The sequence below is a fragment of the Salvia miltiorrhiza genome, chromosome 5 (assembly GCF_028751815.1).
Source record: "Salvia miltiorrhiza cultivar Shanhuang (shh) chromosome 5, IMPLAD_Smil_shh, whole genome shotgun sequence".
Classification (NCBI taxonomy): domain Eukaryota; kingdom Viridiplantae; phylum Streptophyta; class Magnoliopsida; order Lamiales; family Lamiaceae; genus Salvia; species Salvia miltiorrhiza.
In genome coordinates, this window is record NC_080391.1 from 16474488 (window position 1) to 16501429 (window position 26942).

Below are 26942 nucleotides of genomic sequence, written 5' to 3' on the forward strand. Positions count from 1 at the left end.
ATTTCTTTTTTCATTTTCATCGGTCCCATAATAAAGTATCCAAATAGTTTTTAAAACCTTTATCATCCCCCGAGTGATACCCTCTTACAGGATGGAGGGAATATTATATAGATTAGTAAAGAATAGTAAAATCATAAGTTGGACTGATTTGTGTCGGGATCCTGGTGACGGAGGCCTCGGTCTTAAAAATATTGAGTGGTTTAATGAGGCTCTTGTTTTGAAATGGGTGTGGAGGTTTTTGGTTGGAAAGGAAAGCCTGTGGGCTAGAGTCATCTCGTTGATCCATGGGGAGGTGAAGTAGGGGTGGTGTGAGAGAAGTGGGGAAGATAGTAGGGGTCGGAGGAGTGACTGGTGGGGGAGAATTGTGATGAAGGCGTCAAGACCTGCCGGAAAATGGTTCCATAATAATTTGAAGAGGGTCATCGGGGATGGAAGAGACACTAGTTTCTGGTCATGTGTTTGGTTGGGAAGTCGGCCCCTCAAGGATGAATTCCCAAGATTATTTTGGCTTTGTGAAGATAGAAATGCAACTGTGAATGATATGGGGAAATGGTGTGACGGGAGATGGGTTTGGGAGGTAAAGTGGAAATGCGAACTGAGGGAGAGAGAAGTGGAATCTGTCAACTCCTTAATGGAGACGATTTCTGGTTTTCCTCCTTGTGCAGGTAAAAAAGATACGTGGGAGTGGAAGGCTGACAAGGGTGGAGTCTACTCCACAAATTCTGCATATCGCGCAATTAAGGATCTGAACCAGACGAACCAGACGTGTGATAACGCATCGATGCAGTTCCGGAAGTTGTGGAAAGCCCCGGCTACTCAGAAGGCAAGGATGACGGCGTGGAGAGCTTTGAAGAACAGGCTTCCAACCTGCGATAATTTAATCAAGAGAAACGTCGAACTTGGACTCGTTGAACGGAGCTGTACAGCGTGTTTCCACGCAGTTGAATCGGTTAGTCATACTCTCATCCTTTGTCCAAAAACAGAGGCCGTGTGGGATAACATCTATGGATGGCTAGGCGTGTTCACAGCTCGTCCGGCAAGCATCCCGGATCATTTTCTTTCTTTTATTCACCTGGGAAAAGGAAAGAAATGGCACCGATTCTTGAAGGCTTTGTGGTGTTGCTCGATCTGGGTTCTGTGGAGGAGAAGGAATGAGAGTCGTTTCGATGGAAAGGCTTGGGATATCAAGAGTACTTGCTTGGAAATTAAAGCAAGAATGTGGAGTTGGAACTTTATTTTTGGTATTTTTGAGTGGAAGGATACTTTTCCTTCTTGGTGCTCCTGTATTTTGGCACCCTTCATGTGTAACTAACTTTGGGCATTTCTTATGCCTTCCTTGGGTTTTTATCTACTTCTTTTCTGATAAAAAAAAAACTAAAATCATAATACATTGTTTGGTTGAGTTATTTTTTTTTTAGTTTACTTTTTTTTTTTTGTTCTTTAACTTTTTTTATTTGTTTCTTAACTATAATCCAGTTTGGTCTATTTAAAATTTACTTCGGGTTTATTCTATTTTCTTGGATGATTTTAAAAATCTCGTCTTTATTTTTTAGTTTCAACTTTTAATTTGTAAATCCAATTAAGGAAGGTGAGAATGCATGGAATCCTTTCATAGGAAAAGAATGCATGGAATCCCAATCATAGAATGAAATTATAAATGAATGGTCGACACCAATTTAATCAAACTTCTTTTTGCCTGCATTGCGTGGTGCTAATCTAAATAGAACATGTAACGATATAAATAATTGTATGATGCATATCCCTAAAAAATAAAAGGGACCTTTTTGACTTAGCAAATTGGCAGGATTTCTTGATTTGCACAGTTACTATACAAATGAATTGATTCATGGTCGACGCCGCCATATCGGTATCTTGTCTTTTCATTAGACAAGTAGTTTCTTGCAACATGTTACATGTCAACACATCGAATATTACTAATGAACATACCAAAAACAATGCCAACTACCTAAAATTTTGAATACAGAAAGCGACTAAACGAAAAAGGATATATGTAATTTGTGTGTTTGGTATGTGTGTGTGATCCATATTATTCTGTCATGAAATGATATTAATCCCCCTTTTTTTCTGATATATATATCTATATTATAGTGTTATGTTGTATTGATATTATAGTTTGTAGGTAATTAGCAATAACAATATTTAGCATTTTAATAAATACGAGCCTATAACGGCCCAGATAAATCTAATTAGAACCACAGCATATTTTAGTGTGTGAATGTTCGATGGAATTTGCAGGTCATTATCTATAGTTAGGCTTGGATTGAAATAGTGATTCCAATAATATAAGATGATGTCCTAAAAACTCGTTACTGTATCTGACATGAATGATGAATGAGTGAAATTGGGTAAGAGAGAATCGTCCAATTTCAATGGATCAAAAAACAACATTTGCGTAAAAGAAAACTCATAAGTATAGTTATAATGATTTGATGAGATATATACGTCAAATTATATACGTACAATTATAACAACAACAAATATCACATCTACAGCTGAATCTTTCTTTTTCAAGATAACAAAAAAAATAAGTGAGGCCGAAGAGATGAAGATAAATCCAATACTAATTTAAAAATTAAAATAGGAATAAACCCAACCGGCCGCGTGGGGGCTCGACTCGAACCCGATTGGCTGCACAGGGGCAGGGGCAGGGGGGCGTGGGGGTTCATCGCAGGGCCCCATGAAATTTTTCCTAAAATTAATACTATAGCTAATTAATTAATCTTTAGCTCTTAGAACAATTAAATTATAATTTTTATTTTCCTAGGCAACGCCTGTGGATTGTGTGCTAATGGGAAACCTCATGCACTATGCATTCACGCTTCTGTTTCTAGATTTTGGGGTTTGGTGGAATGTGGAATGTCTAGTATTAATATGTATTTTTATTTTATTTTGAAATTTTATATTTAAATAGTATTAATATAATTTTAATTTTCTTGTTTTGTATTTATTTAACTACTTTTTTTTCCCCCCTAGTTTGGCTTATGAACTTTTTTAACCCTTACCTGTGTTATACGTGTATAGACGAATAGACGATATATATTGATGCGTAATGTTGATTTCTTTTTTCTTATACCTTAATTTATTTTGTAACCATACTGAAATAATTTATATCGAGTTTAACAAATAGTGTAATAATTTGTGAAGTATTAATTTGACAGACTCGGATTTATCCACAGTAAATATAAGCGCCTCCAAACATTCCGTATTATTAAACTACAATTTTATTTAAAAAAAAAAAAGAGAAAAAATTTCAATCCATAAGAGCGAAAAGGAGCAATTGAGTCTACTTAGCGAACTGGCAGGACACAGAGATCAATTGATCAATATGAATCTCGAGAGTGGATGTGGATGGTTGATCGCCGCCTCCTTGTCCTGGAGGCTCTCAGGCCGGGGAGGGGCTTGCTATCGTAACCTTTTCTCCCTATGTGAAAAAGAGTGACGTGACGAACTCCTTTTTTTTCGGTCATAGGTTGGTCCAAAGAACGAGAGTCGGCTTCCTTAAGTCCGTTGTTCCTCAGTAGATCCGAATCTCGTTAAAACCTCTTTTAGAGAAAACAAGTATAACAAAAATTTAGATCAACAAGGGATGTCAATCTAGCTAGTTCAAAATTCATACATTGACCCAAATAGTTCAACAATTTAAAAGGATTAGAGCTAAAAATTCATAGCTTGAAAAATTCACTTCAAATAATCAATAACTAAATAGCTCAATAATCTGATAGTTAGTCAAAATAGCTCAAGCCTCGTAGAGTTGACCATAAAACTAGCGAGTTGTCTGGTCAATTGAAAATTTTCTCATTATTTAATTTCACAATTTTAAGTTTTTTTTTTTTTTTTGAAAATGAGCTTTTTAAAGATTTGTTTCCAAATATTTATGGATTGTGTTTTCATTTAGCACTTGAAAGTTGTACTCATCACTTTCACTTCCTTGTTTTTCACTTTAACACTAGGCATAAAATGTTTTGATGTAAAAGTTACAAAATGATAATTATTTAGAAAAATATATGTATCTCTATTTCTCTAATATTTATGTATTAGTTATTATGTAAGTCAATATTGAAATGACATTATGTGTATTGCTTTGTTGCAAATATAAAATTATCAAGATAAATATATTAATTTAATTTTTTAAATAATTTTTGAAGTCCAACTGATTTGACAGGTCCCGAAACTCTAAAGTTTAAGGATAGAGTCAGAAAACTTCTAGCACGAAAAATTTAACTAAAAATATATCCCGTAACTCAATAACATGCAACTTGATAAGATTGACACGAAATTTAGTAAATTGAGGCTATTGACATCGCTAGTATATACTCCATGAACACGCTTATGTTTGATATGGGTTTAAAAGCAGGATAAGTTAAATTAATATGAATTTATGTAGTGTTTGATATTATGTGTTACTAATATGGTCCACTCCTTTATTCACAAGGGCAGAGGAAAAAACAGTAAGAAATTCCTTGAGGCTCTTTGGACTTGCACCACTTGGCTTATTTGGAAAGGTCGTAATGAGAGTAGATTCCAGAACAAGAACTGGGAAGTCAAGAAAATGCTGGGCGAAATCAAAGCGAGGCTATGGAGTTGGAATAAGGTTTTTAAACTGTTAGATATGGAGATTAATTTTAGCTGTTGGTTCTCCAATTCTATTTCCCCTTTTCTGTTGTAATCAGTTTGGTACTTCTGGTACCATGAACTTTCTCTAATAAAATCATTTTTCTGAAAAAAAAAAAATATGGTCAACTCCAGGTTTATCCCAAGACCCTAGCTTATTTTGTGGGATTAACCCACACTAATTATCCCACCTCCCCCATGGGATTAACCCACACTAATTATTCCACCCCCTCCATAGGCTACTAATTTAGGTATTTGATATGTTAATCCAACCTATTTCAATGGATACCAAACACTTTTTGGGATTAATTACCAATGATATCAAACACCCATCTGAAATTAGAAATCATGACTAATCCACACTAAATTATGAGGATAATTTATATCCTGATTAATCCAATACTGAAAATCAAACGGGCCTTTACAGTGAAAAATTAGATATATTTCATGTAAATTATCAATTTCTTGTTGAATTCTGCACAATTAGAATCATTATTAAACAAGGGCACACGGTTTGGTCTTTCACAAAGGCACGATTATTCAGGACAACAGCTTGGATTAAATTAATTGCTTCAAATAATTCTGAAGATAAGAAAGGTGCAGTGTGTGCGCTATCAGAGAATAGACAACGGTTTTCTGCAATGTTGTATTTTCAAATAGACAACGGTCAAGAACTAGTTGTATATAAGAGAATAGACAACGGATGACCAGTCGTTGTCTATCAGAGAATAGACAACGGGTTTTCTCATGTTGTCTATCACAGAATAGACAACGAACGCTAAGACGTTGTCTATGAGAGAATAGACAACGGTCTAGAAACCGTTGTCTATGACCGCCCCTCAATAGACAATACTCTCATTTACACCAGTTGATTTTGTAATAGACAACGGGTTCCGTTCGTTGTCTATTAGCGTTTTTTTTGTAGTGTGCGCTATGCTAATTAAGTTCACGAGGTGGCCGCCATATCCACCATAAATAATGAAAATGCCCGAAATCGATCATATTTCCTGATTTGTATAATAGAAAATAATTGCATGCGATCAATGAGACAATGAGTGGCACCTATAATAGCTAATGATATACTTGTAATAAGAAAATGTAGGGGTGTGAATAAAAATATAAAAATAACAGTTTTTTTTATTTTACTATTTTTATATAATTATTTTTTGATAATTACATTAAAATTTTCATATAATTCGTGTAACGGTATAAATAACAATATTGCTGTAATTGCACGACATTGTAAAATTCTGTGTAATAATATCATTTACATTGTTACATAAATTATAGTCTGAAATTTTTTGTGTAATCGTCTAATTTTCCGTGTAAAATATTAAAATAAAAAGTAACTATTGTTTTTATATTTTTATCTACATAGGTACTTTTTTATTTTAACTACGTAGTATAGGCTAGAATGACCCATTAACTTTAAAATTAATTCCCCAAACTCAAAATTCAATAATTGGCACATTTAAAATTGAATGTGAAACTATTGACCCGTGGACTAGAAAATATTGGACTAGAAAAGATAAAAAAGATAAAGAGCACGAAAAGGGAACGATGTCTCATAATAACTTTAGACCTTTTCTATTCCGAAATTTGATAGATTAATCTAGTACGAAATCATGAAAACTAAATTAACTAATTAAAACTTAGCAATGAACATTTTTAACTCATAAGTCACAAAATTAAGTTGGAGTTTAACGATATTTACACGTTAAGATCGAATTTTTAATACCGCACCTATCTGGTATAATTTGAGATTTACCTAAAACTCATTCCAAAAAGAGAAAAGGCAAAATGATATATACCCTTCTTAAAAAATAAAATCTAAAAAATATCAATCATTTACAAAACAATAAATTATAGTATCAATTTAAGACATTTTTATCCTTATGTACCAGTTATTTTATTAAAAATATTAAACATTTTATCCTTATCCCCCACCATCACCGACTGCATCTATTACCTTCTATTGAAATCAAATATCAAATTTAATAAATAGTAAATGTAATTCTCAAATAATCTGCCACCCCCACCATCTACCGCCACAATTCACAATCCAATCCACCACCACCGCCTCCACCAATTCACAGATCCACCAACACCACCATACATGCTCGACTAGCATTGAGCATCGAGCATTCGTGCATTGCTCAACACTGAAGTGTCAAGCATCAACGTTGAACGATAATTCAATTGGAATGATTGTTCGACACTCAAGTATTGAGTGTCGAGCGTACTTGTCGAGAATCGAGCAAGTTCAATTTGAACTATCACTCGACACTCGAGCGTCAAGCATCGTGTGTTGAGCATCGAGCACCGAACCTAATTCAAATTTGAGGCAAAGCAGAGGCGCAACGCGGATGAGACGAGGCGAGATAGAGGGAAGAGGTAACGAATTTGGAGAGATAGAGAAAGAGAGAGAGAGAGAGAGAGAGAGAGAGAGAGAGAGAGAGAGAGAGAGAGAGAGAGAGAGAGAGAGAAACAAACAAGGAGAGAGGTGGAGAAGTGGAGGCGCAACAAGGCAAATCGAGGAGGCGGCAAATCTGGAGAGAGAGAGAGAAATGTGCATGGAGGTGCAATGCGGAGGCGGAGATGCGACTCGGCGATGGGGGGGGGGTGTTTTTAGCTTTTTATTTTTTATTATTAAAATTTTATGAAGGATATAAATGTCAAGTTTTATAAAAAGTGAATATTATTTATATATTTTACTTTATTTGGATATTTTTTATTTTTGTATTTAAGGATGGGTAAAACCTATAATTAATTCTAAAAAAGAAGTTCTCCCCGCTATATGCCCAAGAAGAAATAAAAACGACAGATGATTCACTTATAAATTCTTCATTGTCTATCCACATTGACATTTACGCACTTGAGATCATTAAAAGATGTGAGAACTTCAAATTTATTAAAACCTCTTAAAAAGTGTAAGAATCTAATCGGTCATAAAAAGATGGTTTCACTTGTGTGAACCCCTGTAGTCAACATCAAAATGGGGTTCAACTTTTCTTCATCTAACTTAAACATATAGTCTTATTGATGCAATCATGGCCAATACATGGAAAGTAAAATTTTAGTGTGAAAACAATAAATACATTAATCTAATGATAATTTTTTCATGATCAAGATATATAATCATCACGATAAGCTTCATTTTTTCTTCCAAGGGGGAAAAATTCAATGTTCAAAGATACCAAGCATCTCAAAGATAGGGACACAACACCATAAACACATGTTGTGTACAAAATGTATAAGAAATATTTGACAATTGACGAGCAACAATTTGCAAACTGTTTTGACGACTGCTGAATCACGTCAAATATAGTACTTATAATATATAGGTAGATGTATTATTTTCCGATCGTATTATATATATTATGTGTTATGTTTCGTTTTATATATAGCATGGTGTAATATTCGATATACGTAATGTGCCCTTTAAATTATCAGAGGTTACATGAATGCAAGCATGAAATTAATTAATATCTTAATTATAATCCTCGAGAGAAAAATGTCATGAAAAGGAAATCTCTTAGTCTAAAAGCTAAGAGATGAACGGAGAATTAAAAAAAAGCAAAAGTATAAACATAGTACTAAATTTTCTTCACGCCGTGATAAGAAGCAAACCTCCATTTGATGACTTCTTGCAAGCATGACATTACCTTTTGATTGTTATCTCAACCATTTCCTATAAGGTGTTTAGATTTGTAAAAATAGTATACTACTCTTTAAAAAAAAAATCAAAGTTGAAATGTCTTCAATTTCATTAGGGTAATTTTTCGCTCTTTATTCACAAGTTTGTTATTTCTCCTTCTTAATTATAATGTGCGTGTCTATTGACTATTTATATCAGTTTCACCATGATTAGATCATAGAGAGACAAAATATCCTAACTCATATTTAAATGCTTGATTTGGAAGATCCTTCTAAACAATTATTCGATAATATTTGATAAGCAACTTGTGTGTTTAATCAAACTTCCGTTTTCTTTTTCCTGCACGCCGCCTTAAGTTGAAACTGAGATTTGCATGCAATATAATGATCCAGTAATATGATTATTAATTATAATTTGTCAATAAAATTTAAGTCAAATAAATAATAGTAATGCTACTTGTATATCACATGACAATTAGGTTGCCATACTTATGTTTGATAAATCAAACTTGTCATTTTGTACTCACTGCAAGAATATATTGCCCCCCCAAAAAATGAATATTTATTGTCAGTAGGTTGAGGAACACTGCTAGTTTTATGGAGTAGTAATTATAATTTGAAGCTAGAATGTCGGGAATAGTTGCCATCTTTTTTGAAAAAAATGAATGTAGAATTATACTCCCTCCGTCCCATGTGGATAGGCTGATTGAAATTTTCACAAAGATTAAGAAAAATCATTGGAAATGAAAATATATAAGTAAATTTCCTAGTATGCCCATATTTATTATTTAATGATGTATTAAAGTGAGAGTAAATTAAAGAATTAAATAGGGACATAATAGTAAATGAGTTAAAAAACATTACTTTTTATGGAAACAAGCCTATGTAAATGGTGGGACAATCAAAAAAAGAAAACAAGCCTAAGCTTATGGGACGGAGGGAGTATTAAGCAACGCCGTGTCCAGAATATTCGTCATCCACAAAGAACGATAAGAAATCCAGACATGTTCTTCAATACAAGGCTTGGCAAAAGAAGTTAAGCTACAAAATTAGTTAAATGATACATATGATAAAATTCCATAACATAAATCATCATTTCATTCGCATTTCATTCTTACATAGCAGTCATGCCCTTAAGGTTATAAATGACTATTCTAAATTGTTCCTATTTACAGGATTCGAATATAATTTTGATATCAGTTCATATTGGATTGCTTTTTATATCCTATTCATTATTATTTAGCAATTAAACTAACAACTAAGACAAATGCATGATTATTTCAATTGATGGATGGATAATCTCTACTGTGACATTCCTCGAAATGTAGCTTATATAGGACATGGTATGGTATGCGTGTTGGTTTAGTAATAGGGTGGTTAATGTCATAAGCCAAAATCTCAAATTTGAATTTATCTTCATGCGGTATTTAAATTATTTGTTTATCTATAAAAAATATAGGATATTGTATTATTTCCTAAATCAACCAAATCAATATGAATTTGAAAAAAGAAACCGAGCTACCTCTCATGGACCAAAGAGCCTTCAATATTATAAACTTTGGACTGGAAAGCCCAAGGGTTTAACGGGCTTTGCAACCTTCTCTGGGCTGAGTAAACGCTTTTCAAACTTCTGATAGACAGCTTCAAACTTCTGGGCTTTGCAACCTTTTTGTGCGGGGGAGGGGGTTATACACCAAATTTGCCAACCTTTACAAATTTGCAAATTACACCAACCTTTACAATTTTTCAATATTATATTGATCTTTTTAACGTGTATAATAGTATAGTCGATACATTGAAAGAATTTTTAGAAACTCAAAAAATTAATTGAGGGGTTTTTACTTGAATATTCGTCTGTGCCCTCAACTTTCCAACTTAGAGGATGTTCGCCTAAAATTTATTTTAAAAAGCTTATAAACTCCAACAACTTATAAGATATCACGATCATTGATAAGATGTAATTATTCAAGAGTTTACAAGTTATCAAAGTGTTTAGATAATTGAGCTTATAAATTAGGGAGAGAAAATATTTGTTGGAGAGAATATTGAAGAAAAATGAATTTGAAATAGTATATAATGAAAATAATAAATTATATTTGAATAATATTTGTAAAATGATTATTGAATATAAGATTATGAAAATAAGTTGGAGTAGATGAATGTATTTTTTGGAGAGCTTATTTTGCCAAACACTTTGAAAGAGCTTATAAACTCTAAATCATGAGATTGACAATGAAACACAACTTAGTTGGTAAGACGTTTTCATTTCAATTAATAGGTCGAGTTTGAGTCACCATAGGAGAAATACTGAAAACATAACTATCATGAATACTCTTTAAAGCGCACACAAGCACCAACTCAAACCATAGGCTTTAAAAGGGCTCTATCAATTTGAGTTTCAAAAACATACCACTGTTCTTATGATAGAATTTAAACGCAATGAAAATGTTGGGGATAAAATTAAAAAGTTCTAGAATTGGGATAGAAGTGATAAAACCAGTAAACTGTCATATTAATCCAAAACATGAACTCAGTCCTAATGAATGTAAACAAACAGCTTAAATCTGAATCTATGACATAAAATCTTGTATCACCAAAAAAATAATATATGTATAGTTTGTTTAGGTTTGTAGCTGAAGCTCCATGAGCTCTTCTATTTTGCATTCAGACAACCTCAACAACTTTGTCAATCCTCTGAGTGCAACATATATCTCTTCAGTTCTTGAATGCCTCTCATCAAAACAATAGAACTCAGCAACACCACCATCTTCAGTCTGAACAGAGCTCCATCCTGGCACCTTCTTCGACCCGGTGTCTCTCATCGCCACTTTCACCCTTGCCCGCGCCTCCCACTTCCCGGCTTCTCCATACACATTGGACAACATAACGTAGTTTGCAGGATTGCAAGGATCGAGCTCAATCAGCCTCTGGAGAGAAAGTTCAGCAAACATGATTTTCTTATGAATCCGCGAGGCTGCAAGCAATGCAGTCCATATCACACTGTCTGCCTTCACCGGCATGCTGTGTATGAACTCCACAGCCTGCTCCAGATGCCCTCCTCGAGCCAAGAGGTCGACCACACAGCCATAATGCTCGATTTTAGGTTGAATCGCGTATTCATCAGTCATTGAGTTGAAATAGGCCAATCCATCTTCAACTAATCCCATGTGAGAACAAGCACACAGTATTCCAATGAAAGTGATCCCATCTGGTTTCTCTCCACCATTTTTCATCTTGCTGAAAATGCTCAGAGCTTCGCCTCCATGGCCGTGGACAGCTAAGGCATTTATGATCGTGTTCCATGTTATGATATCCTTCTTAACCATGCCCTCAAACAATCGAATTGCACATTCCACCAATCCACACTTTGCATACATGTCAATCAATCCATTACAAACATAAACATTCCCCTCATAGCCATACTCTTCCGCATATTTGTGTACCTTCTTACCAAAATCGAGGTCTCCTAGTCTTGCACAGGCAGCTAACACATTAACCAGCGTCGCATCATTAGGCTGCACGTTCGTCTCCTTCAGCATCCGTTTGAAGGCATCAAGAACCTCAAGGAAACGCCCATTGTGTGCATATGCGCCAATCAATCCATTCCAAGAGAAATAATTTCTCTCCTGCATCGACTCAAACAGTCTCTCGCAGCCCTCCACGTCCCCATTCTTGGCATATCCATTCAACAGAGTGTTGTAAGACATCAAATCTTTACATGGCATCATATCGAAAAGCCTCTTAGCCTCCACCATATCTCCTAAATCTATATGAACAGAAACCATCCTGTTCCACAACACGACGTCTCGCTCTGGCGCTAGGTCAAAGAGCCTTCTTGCTGAAACCAAATCACCATTGGCAACATATCCAGTGATCATTGCAGTCCAGGAAACCACATTCCTATCTACCATCTCAGTGAACGCCCTGTATGCACACACCAGACGCCCCGCGCCCGAATACAACTCAATCAAATTAGTACCAACATAAGTATTCGAAATGAAACCATTCTTGACTGCGATGCAATGCACCTGCTCTCCTTCTTTCCAAGACGATGACTTGCAGCACGACTTTAGCACCGCCGGCAATGTGTAACAATTGGGACTCACATTCTCCCTTATCATGTCACAGAACAACACCGCCACTTCACTCAAGGCATCATTTTGGAGATACCCTTTCGACATTACATTCCATAGCGAAGTGTGCCTTCGGTCAGGCAATCGGTCGAACACCTGTCGGGCGTAACCTGTTTGCCTCAGTTCAGTGCATTTTGAGAGGAAATGGGAGCTTACGATGTGGTTACGGTGTTCAGTGGCATTGATTGTAATCTGCGACTGAATTTGTTGGAGCTGTTTCCAGGTCTTACATGATTTTATGAGTAAGATTAGCTTTTGTTCGAAGATACGAGCAATGTCTGAAGCCAAGTTTGCAGCAGGTATAGCTATTTTGTGATCTGAAAAGATTTCGAATTTGGAAACTTGGACGATAATTGAGAATCAATTACCAAAGCTAAATATAAAAGATTAATTCAAAAATAATGAAGTCTGTAATAAGCGACAATTCTTTTGGAGAAAAATACGCTATGTTTGGAATTTTGATTTGTAAATTTATTCTTAAATTAAGGAACGGTGTCTAAAAAAAGAATTACAATAGGGCCCGACTTTACAGTTAAGAGTCGGGCCGGAAAGTACAAACGGATCTTCAACTGGGGCCCGGACCGGCCCATAGATATTTCTTGCATTCTTATCAGTTTATGAACTGTAAAGACATCACTAAGAATCAATTTTTCGTTTTTTTCATCGGTAATTCGGTAATGAGCGCAGAATTCATATAAAATCAAATCGGAGGTATTCGATTATAATAAGCTGAATTCTGCTGCTTAAATCCAAATGTCTATGCTGAATCAACTCTTTAACAGGGGGCTTCTTGGAGCGAAATGGTTAGTTCAATCAATTCACTTTTCAATTTTCCTTTTTTGTTTTTAATCTAGCATGCCCTCTTTTCCCCTCCTGTAATCGGAAGAAGAAATTTTGAAAATCTTGCTCTTCAATAAAGAGTAAAGAACGATTGAACTAAGAATTTCCGGTCTTCATCGGTTGTTGTTCTTTGAATTACTTCGTAGTTTATTTCTTAAAATTGTATATATCCTGGAAATTGCATGTATATGGGTGATCTGCATCGAGGTTGGTGAGTTTCCGTTTATGATATTTGGATCTAGAATGATGGATAATTGTGAAATTTGCATCTTATGCTATGCTGCCAACCAATTTGGGGTTTTCTATGTGCCTGAATTAGGTTTATATTGCCAAAGGGATTGATGAATTGTGCTATGCTGAATGCTTTTATACGATGGAGCAATCCGTTATTCTGTTATTGGAAGAGTCCAGATTAAGATTCTCATATGATTTAGCTTTTATAGGGGGTTTGTTCTTGAAATTTGTCACAGTTGGGATTGATTATCCGTACTTGGTTGTAGTAAAACATGCTTAACCTTGGCGATCTCACGTATCAAGTTGCTGCAAAACAAGAGGGATGTGCAGCTGAGGCTTATGAGAAAGGAGATAGCAGAGTTTCTGCAGGCTGGCCAAGAAGCTATTGCTCGAATTAGAGTACTTTGCTAATCATCTCGGGATCCTGTTTACGTCTGACACAATTTGTCTTTCTATGTTAATATTTTCGGGTCTCTTGCATGATTAGGTGGAGCATGTTATACGAGAACAAAACACATGGGAGGCATATGAAATCTTAGAGTTATTCTGCGAATTTGTTCTTGCCCGTGTACCAATTCTTGAAAGCCAGAGGTAAAACCTTGAACACTGTCCTTGGATCTATACCAATGCCCATCTTTTTTCCTGATATTGAGATGTTAAGAAAAATCTGAAGGGGTTCAAAGAATTTTTCGACTGAATATGCTTACACAAAATATATCAGTTTACTTTTTAGCAACAGAGCTTTGTTATGGATAAACTAGCCTAGTATAAGATGACTTCTGCATTTTGTGATTGATATAAAGCATTGTTTAGGGCTTAGAACATTGCTTCTCTGGATGTGATAATATAGAGTTGTACATGAAGCGAATGCATTAGTTCGACTCTATTCTGAGCTAAGTTATAAGTAAATATCTGATGCTCGTGAGTTCATTGTTTTTCTTAGATGGAGTCAATATATCTTAGTTCATGGCTTAATTCTTGATTGGGATCAGTCATTGACTTTTTTTCTAATTATACTTGTTTGATAATTCTAGTTTTCTAAACCTTGACTCCTAACCTTCTATGCTATTTTTCTTGCTTAAAACAGAGAATGCCCTATAGAGTTGCGGGAAGCTGTGGCTAGCATAATCTTTTCAGCTCCAAGATGTTCAGATTTGCCAGATCTATTGCATGTTCGGAATCTATTTGCTGCAAAGTATGGAAAGGAATTCATAGCTGCTGCATCTGAACTTCGCCCCGATACCAGTGTCAACCGAACAGTTAATAGAATTTATGTTCTTTTAGCTTCATATTTCACTATCTTTGCCAAATTTATTTTGATATATTATGTAATCTTCAGATAATTGAAAAACTCTCGGTGAGTGCTCCGCCCACAGATGTAAAGCTCAACATACTGAAGGCAATCGCACTAGAATATAACGTCAATTGGGATTCAACCAAGACGGAACAAGAACTCAGAAAGAAACCCGAGGACCTTCTTGTAAGTATCTCTTTCTGACTCTCTATCAGACTTGTGGTATGCCTATGGTATTGTGAGCTTTTCAGCACACATCTGATTCACCTTTCATATGACTTTCTTCTATGGTAATCCAACCCTTATCTTGCATTTCTTGTCTTGATTTCATTTCCTTATTATGTCTTAGAACGGACCAAAACAAATAGCTGTGCAACCTCGTGCAGATTCGAGGCTAGAAGTTGGGAAAGCATCGTCTACTACCACGGATCAGCCAGCAGCTCCTTCAAATGGCAACCAGGCAGCGCGCCACCTGCAATCTCCCACGTCCCTCAGCAGCACTTCATTCGTGGAAACGAGGCGAACTGAACCAATCAATGAGATTCGGAATCCAAATCCACATTCATCCGATGATGCTCTGCAAAGGGCTCGTGCTGCTATCACCGCAGCAGAGCGCGCATCAGCTGCTGCACGCGCGGCTGCTGAGCTGGTGAACACCAGGTTTGCCCCGTTGAAGCAAGAACAACGGAAAATCTAGCCTCGTAATTACTATTTTATTTTATGTTTTTCTTTTTGTTTGTTTTATATATAGCGTTAAGTAAAAAATCTGAGGGAAAGAAATATTGAGCAAAATTGAAAGGTTCGGGAATCAAATTTGATGCAGCAAAGTTTGTAGTTCAAATATATATCAGATGCTAACTGTTATCCATTTGATGCAACTATTTGTAAGTGTGTGTGTGGTGAAATTCACAGAATATTTTGGGGCATGTATGACTAGTGCGTTACTATATGTACAATGTGAAATTAATTTGGCGTAAGAAGAGAAGAGAAAGAGTTGTACTAGTATGATAAAGTGGCAAAAATTTAGAGAGAAGATGAGATGGTACAATCAGTTTCCAAATAGAGAGAGAGAGACAAAACTTAGTTGTGAATGCTTCGCCAACTTTTCATCTCAATGAAAAGACACATTCACGGTAATGTGTAAGTGCTGCAGCATGATTGGTGATGAGACAAGCAGACTTCTGCTCTTTATCAGATTTTTCATCTCATCATCATTTGACGACTAAAATATTCCCACTTCCTTTTTTTATTATTTTACTACTTTTTTCCCTAAACGATCCCGTTCTATATGGTCCCAAAATTTTACGGAGAAATTAAAGTTGAAATTTTCTGCTAAAATAAAAGTTGTAAAATTTTAAGGATGCCTGGAACTACATTTCATTTTTAAGAATAAAATGAATTGATATATGGATGGTTTAATTTGTTCCCATTTTGGCCGTTGCGACTTTATGTTAAGTTTTAACGACTGGAACTCTTTGTTTTGGAAATATTGCATCTCGTAAAGAGCCAAAGTAGTACTATGCATGTGGCCTAAACTGCGTCGGCCAAGTTGAAATGGTGGCAGCACAAGATAACGATGGGGTTTCCTCTAGGTTATATATGTGATATGCCACTTTTCACAAAAATAGGTTTAGTATGCAGATATGCTTGCATACCCAAATCAATATACAAATTTAACACTCACCTACCTTTTCATGCAACTCAAAACCCAATTATGCTGCAACAAAAAAAAGGACATTTCTTTGCAGCATAACTTCCAGCGCCACGAGAGCTGGTAGGGGAGCCATCAACTTCATGTATTTTCTCAAATTTTCTAATGTTATGTATATAGGGATTGGATAAATATAAGAATCAATTATAAAATATAGATAAGGAACCACTTTCAGCTCCTTGATCGTTAAGATTTACGTTGGGTTCGTTGAATGCATTCGTGGTCCTACAAATATCATGGGAGGGAAATTTCCATTTATTTAATTTATTGAATAGTTTTTTTTTTTCTTTCTTTCAAAAAATTCTCTACTAATTTGATAAGATAAGTTGTTGGAAACAAAACAATAAAAGAAGATACTGCGGACATACGTAAAGTTAAGGGCATATGACTGATATAGAAATTTCGGTAGACTGTTGCAACTTATTTCAGAAAGTTACCGTTTTCATATTTGCATTTATTAGCAAGTTATATATTGAAGAGATTTCTGGAATGGTTTCACTTCTATTTCTGTCGTTATTATAAAACCTTAAATAATAGCATTAGCAAATTACATTATTTATTATTGAAATTTCATGTATTTTACATTGAAATTTCCGTTGACAAATTTTACCTGATCGTGATCCCCTATGTACCTCAGTACCTGTGGTTATATACGAGTACTAGATTTTCCATTCGTGCACGAAAAATATTTTACATCTTTAAAATTTTAAATTTTATATATATATATATATATATATATATATATATATAATTATATTACATATATTTCCGTATGAGTTAAAGAAATGAAGATGCATAAATGAAAATGTGTATGATGTTGTGTTGGTGTGAGATAAATATTGTAGTGTTTAAATTAGTGAAAATGTTGTTGAACTTGTGTGGTATATGGTGTGTACGGGTTAGTGGATTGGGAAATTGGTGGAATTTATTTTACTTTGTTTTATAATAGCATATTATAATATGTTTGTGGTTTGACCGACTGTTTTAATTAGTGGGACATAATAGTTTTTAATTTATTTATAACCTTAATATTAAATTTATTTATAACCTTAATATTAAATATAATTGCAAAATTACCACTAAAATCAATTTCAAATTGATTTGAAATTGATTTTCAATTGAAAACTCCTTTTTTAATATAGTATAGATATGAAAATAATGTCAACTAATGACGTGACTATGTACTATAACCGAATTTTTCTCCATATGCTCTAGGCTTTTGCTAGGTAGGATTTCTATGAGAATAGTTTTCGTCTTGGTGGCACGCTCTTCCCTTCCGATAAGGATAGTCTTTCTCCGGTGTGTGGTTCCGATGGATTTTGACGAGATTCAACGTCTCGTTGACCAGTTGGGGTCTCCCTGTACACGCTGCCTTTACCCGCGGTTGTGGCCCTGAACCGCAGGTCACTGAGCAAACGTCGGCGGGCGCGATTGCGTGTTATCCCTACACACAGATTTCATCACGTACATTCTTCTCCGTTTGGTATCTGATTTGAACTCTGTTTGTGCCCACAGTCTCGTAGCTTTATGAACTTTTCAAATATTCAACAAAATCATCCTAAAATGAGTCCAAATACATGTTAAAATAGCGTAAACACTAGTGAGTAGTCTATTCCACAAAATAAATACAATTAAAGCTCAATTAAATTTTATTCACCTAAAATCTCACTATTAAGCACCAATAATAATAATCCTAGGAGCAAAAGTACATGTTTATCAATCCCCCAAACTTGAACCATTATTCATCCTCGAACAAAACAAAGATTAGACACCAATGAATCATTAAGAACGTAGGAATAATGATGACACGGTGGCTTCAGAATTTTCAAAAACACAAACATGCATGTATGCGATCCTCAATCAAAATATTGCATTCACGACAAACTCAAACCATGGCATCAATAACTTGCAATTCTCATAAAATAGATAAAGAATATGTATGTACTCATCTCTCAAGTGTTTAAGATTCGGACGTGTATACACTCAATTCAAGCAAGATATGAAATCAATTATAAGCTTTGTAAATCGTCTCACATCTCCATCACTTAAATGTGTGGTCCTAGCATCAAGATCTAAAAGGTCTCTAGATTTGGTTGTAACGTAGGCTCTTTTGTATGGTAGGATAAATTTGGCTAATGACTCAATTGAAATAAATAATGAGCATAAGAACAAACCTTATAACTCCTAATGTTGCACCATTTTTTCACCCTTCCAACACCATATTTTTTCACCTACTCTGGTTCTAAACCAATCAACAATTCCATAAGGATTTCACATTTCTAAATACACCCTATGTACTCTTTTTTATGTCTTCAATTTTTTTTTGTCAATTAATAATTTTTCATTTTTTCACTTTTTTCTTTCTTTTCATTCTAATAACTGAAATCATATAAAGTATTAAGACAACAATTGGATAAATAGGCTAGCAAAGATGGCCTTAAATTATGCCAAAGTTATTAAGCACACTAACGTGACCTCGAGGGAGAAACCAAGACAAGTTCTAGTGAAATACATGCAAGCTCAAATATATCACTCAAGAACTAAAACAAAAAAATTGAGAATGAAAAATAATACTTCCTCCGTCCATGAAACAAAGCTCTACTTGCCCTTAAATTTTTGTCTACCAAATAAAGTCATACTCCCTCCGTCCGCGATATCGTTTCCACATTTGCCATTTCGGTCCGTCCGCGATATCGTTTCCACTTCCATTTATAGAAATAGGGTCCACAAACTTCCACTCACAACAATAGTGGGACCCAAACTCCACTCACTACATATCCACTACTATCCACCACTTTTCTTAAAACCCGTGCCATCCACAATGTGGAAACGATATCGCGGACGGAGGGAGTATTATGCTTTTTGTACTTTCTTACACTCATTATTTTCCTATATTTACTACCATTTGACATTAACGGTCCCACCACAAATAACTAACCTTTATAATTACCCACCCTAATTATTCACTAATTAAATCAAACAAATGTTGGGTTATTTTTATTTAACCATAGTGGCCCAAATCACTCTCATTTGTTGTTGGATTTTTCTATTCATCATTTATATATGTTCATCTAGAGAATTCCATGAAACCCTAGCCTCTATATTTTCCTTCTCACGCCGCCTCATTACCCATCTATTGATTTGCATGAAATCCTACATTTCTCTCTATTTCTCTCTTTCTCTCTCTCTCTCTCTCTCTCTCTCTCTCGTCTTCGCTTGTCCATGGATATCTCTGAATATGTCATTCCTACATCTTCATCGATGGAATCAATTGTACAAACCTATGTGTATTCTCCTTGAATCGGACATGATGATGCCGAAAACTGAATTCACGGCCATGGATGTCTCTGATTCGGACACGATGGTGCCGAACTCTCAATCCACGACCATGGATATCTCTGAATTAGAGATCTCGGAGTTTTCCATGTACGAGACCAATAAGTACCTAAAATAGGTCGGAATCTCTGGCCGTTCTTCCCTAGTGTCTTATCTCTCATATAATCAAGTGATTCTGTTCTTATTTTGGGTGGGATGGCTGGTGATGCCTTAATTTGATGGATGTATTTATAGAGATTTTAGAAGGGTAGTTGGAGTTTGATTTTTCCTCCAAACTTTTGGAATATCCTTTGTACTTTTATCTTTGTTGAATGAATGAAATTATTCCTTTTGCCTTCAAAACGTCTACTGACAGATTACAGAAACACATGTGGGCTGAAATTATTGGCTGTAAATTTATTTAAAAGTAAAGGACAAAAAACTGAAATAAAAGCAAATTAAATTTAAAAGCAAAATAAAAAATTAAATTAAAAATAAAGGCAAAAACACTGAATAAAGAAAAAAAAATTCAAAATTAATTAACAAATGCTAAAGAAAAAACAAAATCAATTAAGTAAAAAGGCATCTCTTAATGAAAGATTAGTAAAACTAATCTAATATCTTAACCACTACCATTTTATCTCACTCTCAACATCTTTAGCTTTCTTAGTTTCCATGCCAAGATGAAATAGGGCTTTGTTTCATGGACGAATGGAGTAACAGTCTAGGCTCAAATCTCACAGCTCAATTATTTGATTACAAGTATTTTAGGGGCCACAATTTTAACCCATTAAATTTTGCTCAACTTCAAAAGAAGAAGCACATATGCAAGTTGTTCCAATTTTCATAGAAATTGCCACAATCCAATCATAAAAAATTCCCACAAACTCTAACTCATCATAATAGTCTCACAATCAAAACAAACGACTCATAGCAAGACTCGCTCACAGAAACATCATAAAAAACAAAAATAAAGACACTAAAAACTAAAGACACAACCAAAAGCAAAAATAAAAATAGAAGTGTACCCACAAAGACACATGTGAATAAGTTTAAAAAGGAATTGTGGGGCACGAAAACGAACACTAAAGATAAAAAAATTGAACTAATAAGAATTGGCTGAGTTGCCTCCCAATAAGCGTTATTTTTAACGTCATTAGTTCGACGGAGCTTTGGATTCCCCAAGGAGGTTGGTGCAAGCAATGTTGTGTCCAACGACGCTTTGCTCAACACTTGCCAACCACATCTTTTAGATGGGATTTCTGTCTTGCTAAGCCCTGCCAAGATTAACAATCCTCATTAAACATGTTGAGAGCTTTAACTCTTACCTTTCTCGGATCTTTAGCTTGCTTTGGCACTTCATCCTCATGGTTGCAAACTGGTCTATAGATAAAGAACTTTTTGCTTTTCTCATTCACTCGAAGCGTGACCTCCCTTTTTTCCACGTCGATCAAGGCCCTTCCCGTTGCTAAGAATGGGCGACCCAAAATCAACGGAATGTTCTTGTTATTCTCTATATCCAACACCACGAAATCAGTTGGGTAGATAAAATCACCCACTTTCACGAGCACATCTTCCACAACTCTGATTAGGTAAGTGACCTATCGATCCGCCATTTGCAACACAATAGATGTAGGCTTCGTGTCCCCTATCTTCAACAACTTACAAAATCGACAACAACATTAAGTTGATGTTGACTCCAAGATTTCACAACACCCCTAAAGTGCTAACCTCCAATCATGCAAGCTATAGTGAAACTGCTCGGATCCTTGATCTTCGCATGCTGCTTTCTTTGTAGAGTTGCACTACACTCCTTGTTGAGGTTGACAGTTTTAAATTCCCAACTTTTTCTTGCGCGAGACAACGTCTTTGAAGAACTTGGCATATTAGGGCATCAACCAGAGGAATATTGATATGCACTTTCTTAAAAATCTCCAAAATTTTGGAGAATTGCTCTTTCACCCTGTCCTTCTTGTTATGTTGAGGGTAAGGCATAGAGACAACTGTAGGAGAAGTTGTCCTTCTCTTGTCATCATATTTTGTCCTGACCTTCTCCAAGCTTCTTCAATTTTCTGCTCCACAGCTGGCTGTGTAGTTTCTTTATCCGGCATCTTGGGACTTGAAGTAGTCCCACTCCTCAAATTAATCGTCTTACGGTGATGTTGAAGGAATGGCATGGGAGGAAATATGGAGGTAGACATCGTCGAACCTGCTTATTATTTATTTTTAGCTCATCCTCATTTCATGAGATTCTTGGATGCCTTCTTTATTGATGTCGTCATGCTCAACTTCTGGCATCATCAGTCCCTCATATGCAGTTCCACTCTTCAACTAATGCCTATACACTACTCACTCATTCAATATGGTGTTGCTTGGAAATTTACTCGACTAATGTAGATTGCTGATAGCATTGGCCATTTGGTCCAACTGGGTCTCAAACTTCTTCATCTGGGTCCCCAAAGAAGTAGTAGTAGATTCAAGCTTCTCCATTCGTTCATCTGATTTGGAGATGTACTTCATGAACAACTCCTCCAGATTTGGCTTCTTTTCCTTATTGATAACTCCATTGGTAACAAAGAAGCACGGGGGAGCCTTAAGTGCATTGTTGGGATTTCCACCTGACAGGTTTGGGTGTGGACGATTTCCATTGTGGAATTGCTATCTACCGTTATAATTCCCTTGGTTAATTTGCTCTTTGAAACCCATCCTTCTAACCCTTTTAGATATTCCTAAAGTATCTATTGTTGATAAAATTGGCATACTCCATAATAGTCGGATTTTCCACATTCAGATCCGCCTACATAGTAGTCAAGGCGTCAAGCTTAGAGGTTAGCGCAACCATCTAAGTAACAAATAATGCCATAGAATCATAGCTTTATGCAGCTACCACCTTCTTCAACATAACCCTCTCTGATGGTCATTGGTAACTAGTAGAGGCCATACTTTCAATGATCTCCATAGCCTCGGAACTTCCCTTTTTCAGTAATGAACCTTCTGTAGTTGTATCCATGAACATCCTGATGCACTCTCCACAAGCATTGTATAACATTACTACTTGTGTGCCTTCATCAAAATTCTAGGACACTTCCTGAGATTTTCATGATATCACTCTCACGTCTATGCTTTCTTAGACTAATATTGACAAGTATGTTCCGTGTTCTTAGTTCAGGTAATAATAATCATCTCCCGGTATCAAATTAATAACAGTAATCATGCAAAATTGGTGATCAATCAACTAAGCAAATAATAAGCACAAGCACACGTAGATGATAAAACAAGTCTTGATTAATTGAGTTGAATAACGTCATAAAATCATCATTTTGTTTACTACCAAAACCCTAGAATAAAAGGGTACTAGCACTAAGGCTAAAAAGGCTAAAATACCGACTAAAAGGTACTAACCCTAGAATAAATTCATAGTAAAATGTATTTATTTTCTAACAATTATGCATTTGTTATGTATGAATTAGGCGGAGATTCATCGCATTGCTCTTGAGACTGGACGAGAGAACCGGCTGGATGAGGTCTACTTGGAGGTCATACAGCCCAGCAGGTTATGGCTCTACGACACTAGAAGTGCCGGTGTGAGCCAGGTTAGTAGGGGGTCTACTCACAGCACTGGCAGTTCCTGGATGTCTTGGCAGCTAGCTGTACGAGACACAGATCTCCACGCTAGGGAAGCGCCTGCAGAAGGCGGACAAGGACAGGGCTGCAGAACGAGCATTAGTTGAGGCCGAACGAGCAGCGCGTGCGGCTCTTGAGCAGCGGATGACTATGTTCGAGGAGTTTATAAGGCAGTCGGGTCAGCTACCTCGATCCCCTACTGATGATTAGGTCTCTGATCCCCAGTCCTTCGTTCTGACTTTTATGTATTTATATTTTGTTGAACTATTTATTTCATGTTTTGGAACAACATTACACTTGCACTTTGTTTTTACATTTATGTTTTCTTGAACTATTTATTTCATGTTTTCAAACAACATTACATTTACCTCGTTCTCCATCCCCTATTTATTGTGATTGTATAATTAAGTCGAAAAATATATATACTTAAAAAAAGGTAACCTAGATTGAATTCAACGCATGCAATTGAATTCAAAATACATTACAAATACCAAATTAAAATACTTATTGTATAAACTAGATTGATAAAAAAAATAATAAAAAAAATTAACAAATATTTTTTCGACATAAAAATAAGGACTGAAACGAGACCGATCAGTAATTAGCGACATTTCTTGTATATCATCTCTACATATTCTAAGGTTATGAATGTATGATATTGTATATATATTGAAATAGAGTTTAAATGAATTAAAAGGTACCAGATATATCAATAATACGAGTGTTCTGTTCTGGTGACCACTCGAAAGGAACTTCAAGATTAAGCGTGCTTGACTTAGAGCACAACTAAGATGAGTGACCGACTGGAAAGTTCGTCTAACGTATGCAATACTGTATAAATATGAAAATACTTGTGCGGTATAAATAAATAAATAAAAACATTACCGGCGGCGCGGTGCCACTGGTATATATTACTCCGGCACACACCGCCGATCGGGCGAGTAGAGCCACCGCCGTCCGGTCAACTTTACCGGCGGAGGTGATGCCGCCGCTAATCACCAGTGGGGAAGGTCATATTTCAATAAATTCGACCAAGAAGTTCGATGAGCTACGGGTGAAAAGAGTGACACTGATGAACTCTTGTTCTTACAAATATTTGACCTCATAGTTGAAAGAGTTAAATAAGCGTATACTTATTCCCAAAATCCTTCTTTACAAAATTCTCGCATTAGAATATGCTTGCAATTTACCAATACACAGGTTTCGAATTCTAATGTGTATGAAAACTATTCAAAAGGAAATAAATTATTTACATAACTATAATAAAAATCACTCAATGGTATTTAAAATATGAAAGCATGATTATAGTATAATACATCTATATCAGAATAAACGTAAGTATAAGAAAATGGAGAGTGAGTGGAGAGAGGTGAGGAAGAGAGGGGCAGCTAGACCTTTTTCCGAGAGCAATCCGGTGAGGCACCCATATTACCCAAAACCTAGGACCCCATATCATGATCGTTGGAAAGCTGATCGATGGAATAGTGTTTATGGATCGCGGATTCAGAGCGAGAAAAGCGCAGCGGTTAGAAGACCTTGGCCGGTGAAGGACCTTGAAAGGGAGATGACGTTCTTTTTCAATAATATTCCGGAGGACTGCAACATCGACTTCCTCAGAAGGAAGTTCGAAATGATCGCGAAACCCTCTGACATCTTCTGCCCTAAAAAACGGGACCTCAAAGGCAGACCCTTCGGTTTCGTTCAGTTCGAAAATGTGGATAACAAAGACAGACTTCTGAGAGAGTTGAACAATTTATGGATTGGAAACTATAAGCTTAGGGTTTTCGTACCAAAATTCGACAGAGAAAAAGCGGTCCGGAATGAAAATGACAATCCTTTGAAAGGGCAGGTTACTCAGGAGCAAGGCAAGAAACGGCCGATTAACGCGACCACTAGGAAAGCGGGGGTGTCGTTCAAAGAAGTGCTAACGGGAAGGAAAACAGATGTACCTGTGGTTGATGAAGTTTTTCATTTCCAACCTTCGGAGGACGAGAAGGATTGGATTCGCGGAGCTTTCACGGGGTATATTAAAAATGATTTATGTTGGGATGAAGTCAGTGAGGAAATCAACAGCGAGTGTGTTGGAAAGCTGAAAGTAACGGCGATGGGGGGTAACTTGGTGCTCATCGAAAGTACCAACGAGCAATCAGTGGAAAATGCGTTGTAGGAGCTTGATGAGTGGAGCAAATTTTGGTTCCAGTGGTTTAGACCGTGGAAGTACGTGGACGTTAACTCTCAGAGGTCTGTTTGGACTAGGTGGATTGGGGTTCCGCTTCATGCATGGACCCCAGGTTTTTCAACCTCGCATGTGCAAAGTTTGGTTTGGTCCTTAAGATCGACGAGGATACAAGACAAAGGAAAAGATTGGACGAAGCTTTCGTTCAAATCTCCACTGGCCTCAATTCTGTCGAAAAAGTCATTGCATGCAATATCAGCGGCGCAAGCTTCCAGATTCGGATTGAAGAAGTTAACGATATGTATCCACACCTGAAGGGAGACTCCAAGAGTATCGAATGTGAATCGGAGTCTGATTGGTCTTGGGAGGAGCTCTCTTCATCGACGGCAGGGAGGATCAAGAGATTTCAGAGGACGGCGGTTCAGTTCCCCAGAGAAAGAACCCTTCGTTTTCTGCACCTCTTTCCGCCGAACGCTCCAGTCCCGAAAAGAACAATCATGGAGGGGCGGTGGTGAATTTTTCGAGATGTTTGCCCCACGCCGAGGCCCAAGACAATTGGGGCCTTTCTCTCGAGTTGGGCCGAGATGAACTTTGCTGTACAAACGGTTCAGGGGACTTTAGAACTGAGCCTCTCCTTCCAAAAGGGACTGTGGCCCAAGACCAGGCTGAAGCCCAAGATCAGGATGCGGCCCAAGACCAGGCCCGCTTCTCGACAGCTCTCGGTAGGCCTGAAGTCTTTAAGGAAAACCAGATCTCAAAAGAATTTGATGGTATTACCCACCAGGTTGGAGATGAACCCCGCCCCCAGAGGGAAGAAAAAAGCACAGAGCCTCGCCGAGAATGTAGGGAAGCCGCTTCTGACCACGGCAGCCTGACGATGGAAGCGGAGACAAAGGAAAAATGCGATGAAAAGCGGGATGAGGAACCAGAGGCTGACGCCGATGGGGATTGTTCCCTTAAGAGTTCCAACAAAATCAGGGGCTTCGAGAGATTGAAGGGTAAAAGTTTGCCCAAGAACATTAAAAGAATCCTACGGAGAAAGGCGAAAGAGAAGGAAAAGCAGAATTGGGGGAAGTTCATAGCTCATATCGAGCCGGGCAACGCTGGGGGAGACTTCGATGAGCCGATCAGAGATACAAATGAAGCGGCCCCGGTTTTAGCAAGGATGGAAAAGAGAATCAAAGAGGGACATAAGATCTGGAATTGCGGCAAAGCGCTGGGGCTCTCCAGCAAACTTACGGATCGAGAAGTGGTGGATCAAATTTTGTCACAAGATGAAGCTTTGATAGCAACGACAGAGCTTGGAGAAGAACTTTCAGGTATCCA

General features: G+C 36.5%; 3 protein-coding genes across 3 annotated transcripts; 2 read left to right on the plus strand and 1 right to left on the minus strand.

Annotated features, from left to right (window-relative positions):
• Positions 1-367: 367 nt before the first annotated feature.
• LOC131025574 (uncharacterized) lies at positions 368-1312 on the plus strand. The gene has a single exon (XM_057955374.1). It carries the CDS (start codon positions 368-370, stop codon positions 1310-1312), a length of 945 nt encoding a protein of 314 aa, XP_057811357.1.
• A 9465-nt stretch (positions 1313-10777) lies between these two features.
• On the minus strand, positions 10778-12939 carry LOC130986339 (pentatricopeptide repeat-containing protein At3g29230-like). The gene has a single exon (XM_057909732.1). It carries the CDS (start codon positions 12468-12470, stop codon positions 10911-10913), a length of 1560 nt encoding a protein of 519 aa, XP_057765715.1. The 5' UTR covers positions 12471-12939; the 3' UTR covers positions 10778-10910.
• A 145-nt stretch (positions 12940-13084) lies between these two features.
• LOC130986356 (uncharacterized) lies at positions 13085-15717 on the plus strand. The gene is made up of 6 exons (XM_057909749.1): positions 13085-13225; positions 13763-13895; positions 13984-14087; positions 14584-14755; positions 14836-14976; positions 15140-15717. The coding sequence occupies exons 1-6, from the start codon at positions 13176-13178 to the stop codon at positions 15485-15487; spliced, it is 948 nt and encodes a 315-aa protein (XP_057765732.1). The 5' UTR covers positions 13085-13175; the 3' UTR covers positions 15488-15717.
• The last annotated feature ends 11225 nt before the right edge of the window (positions 15718-26942 follow it).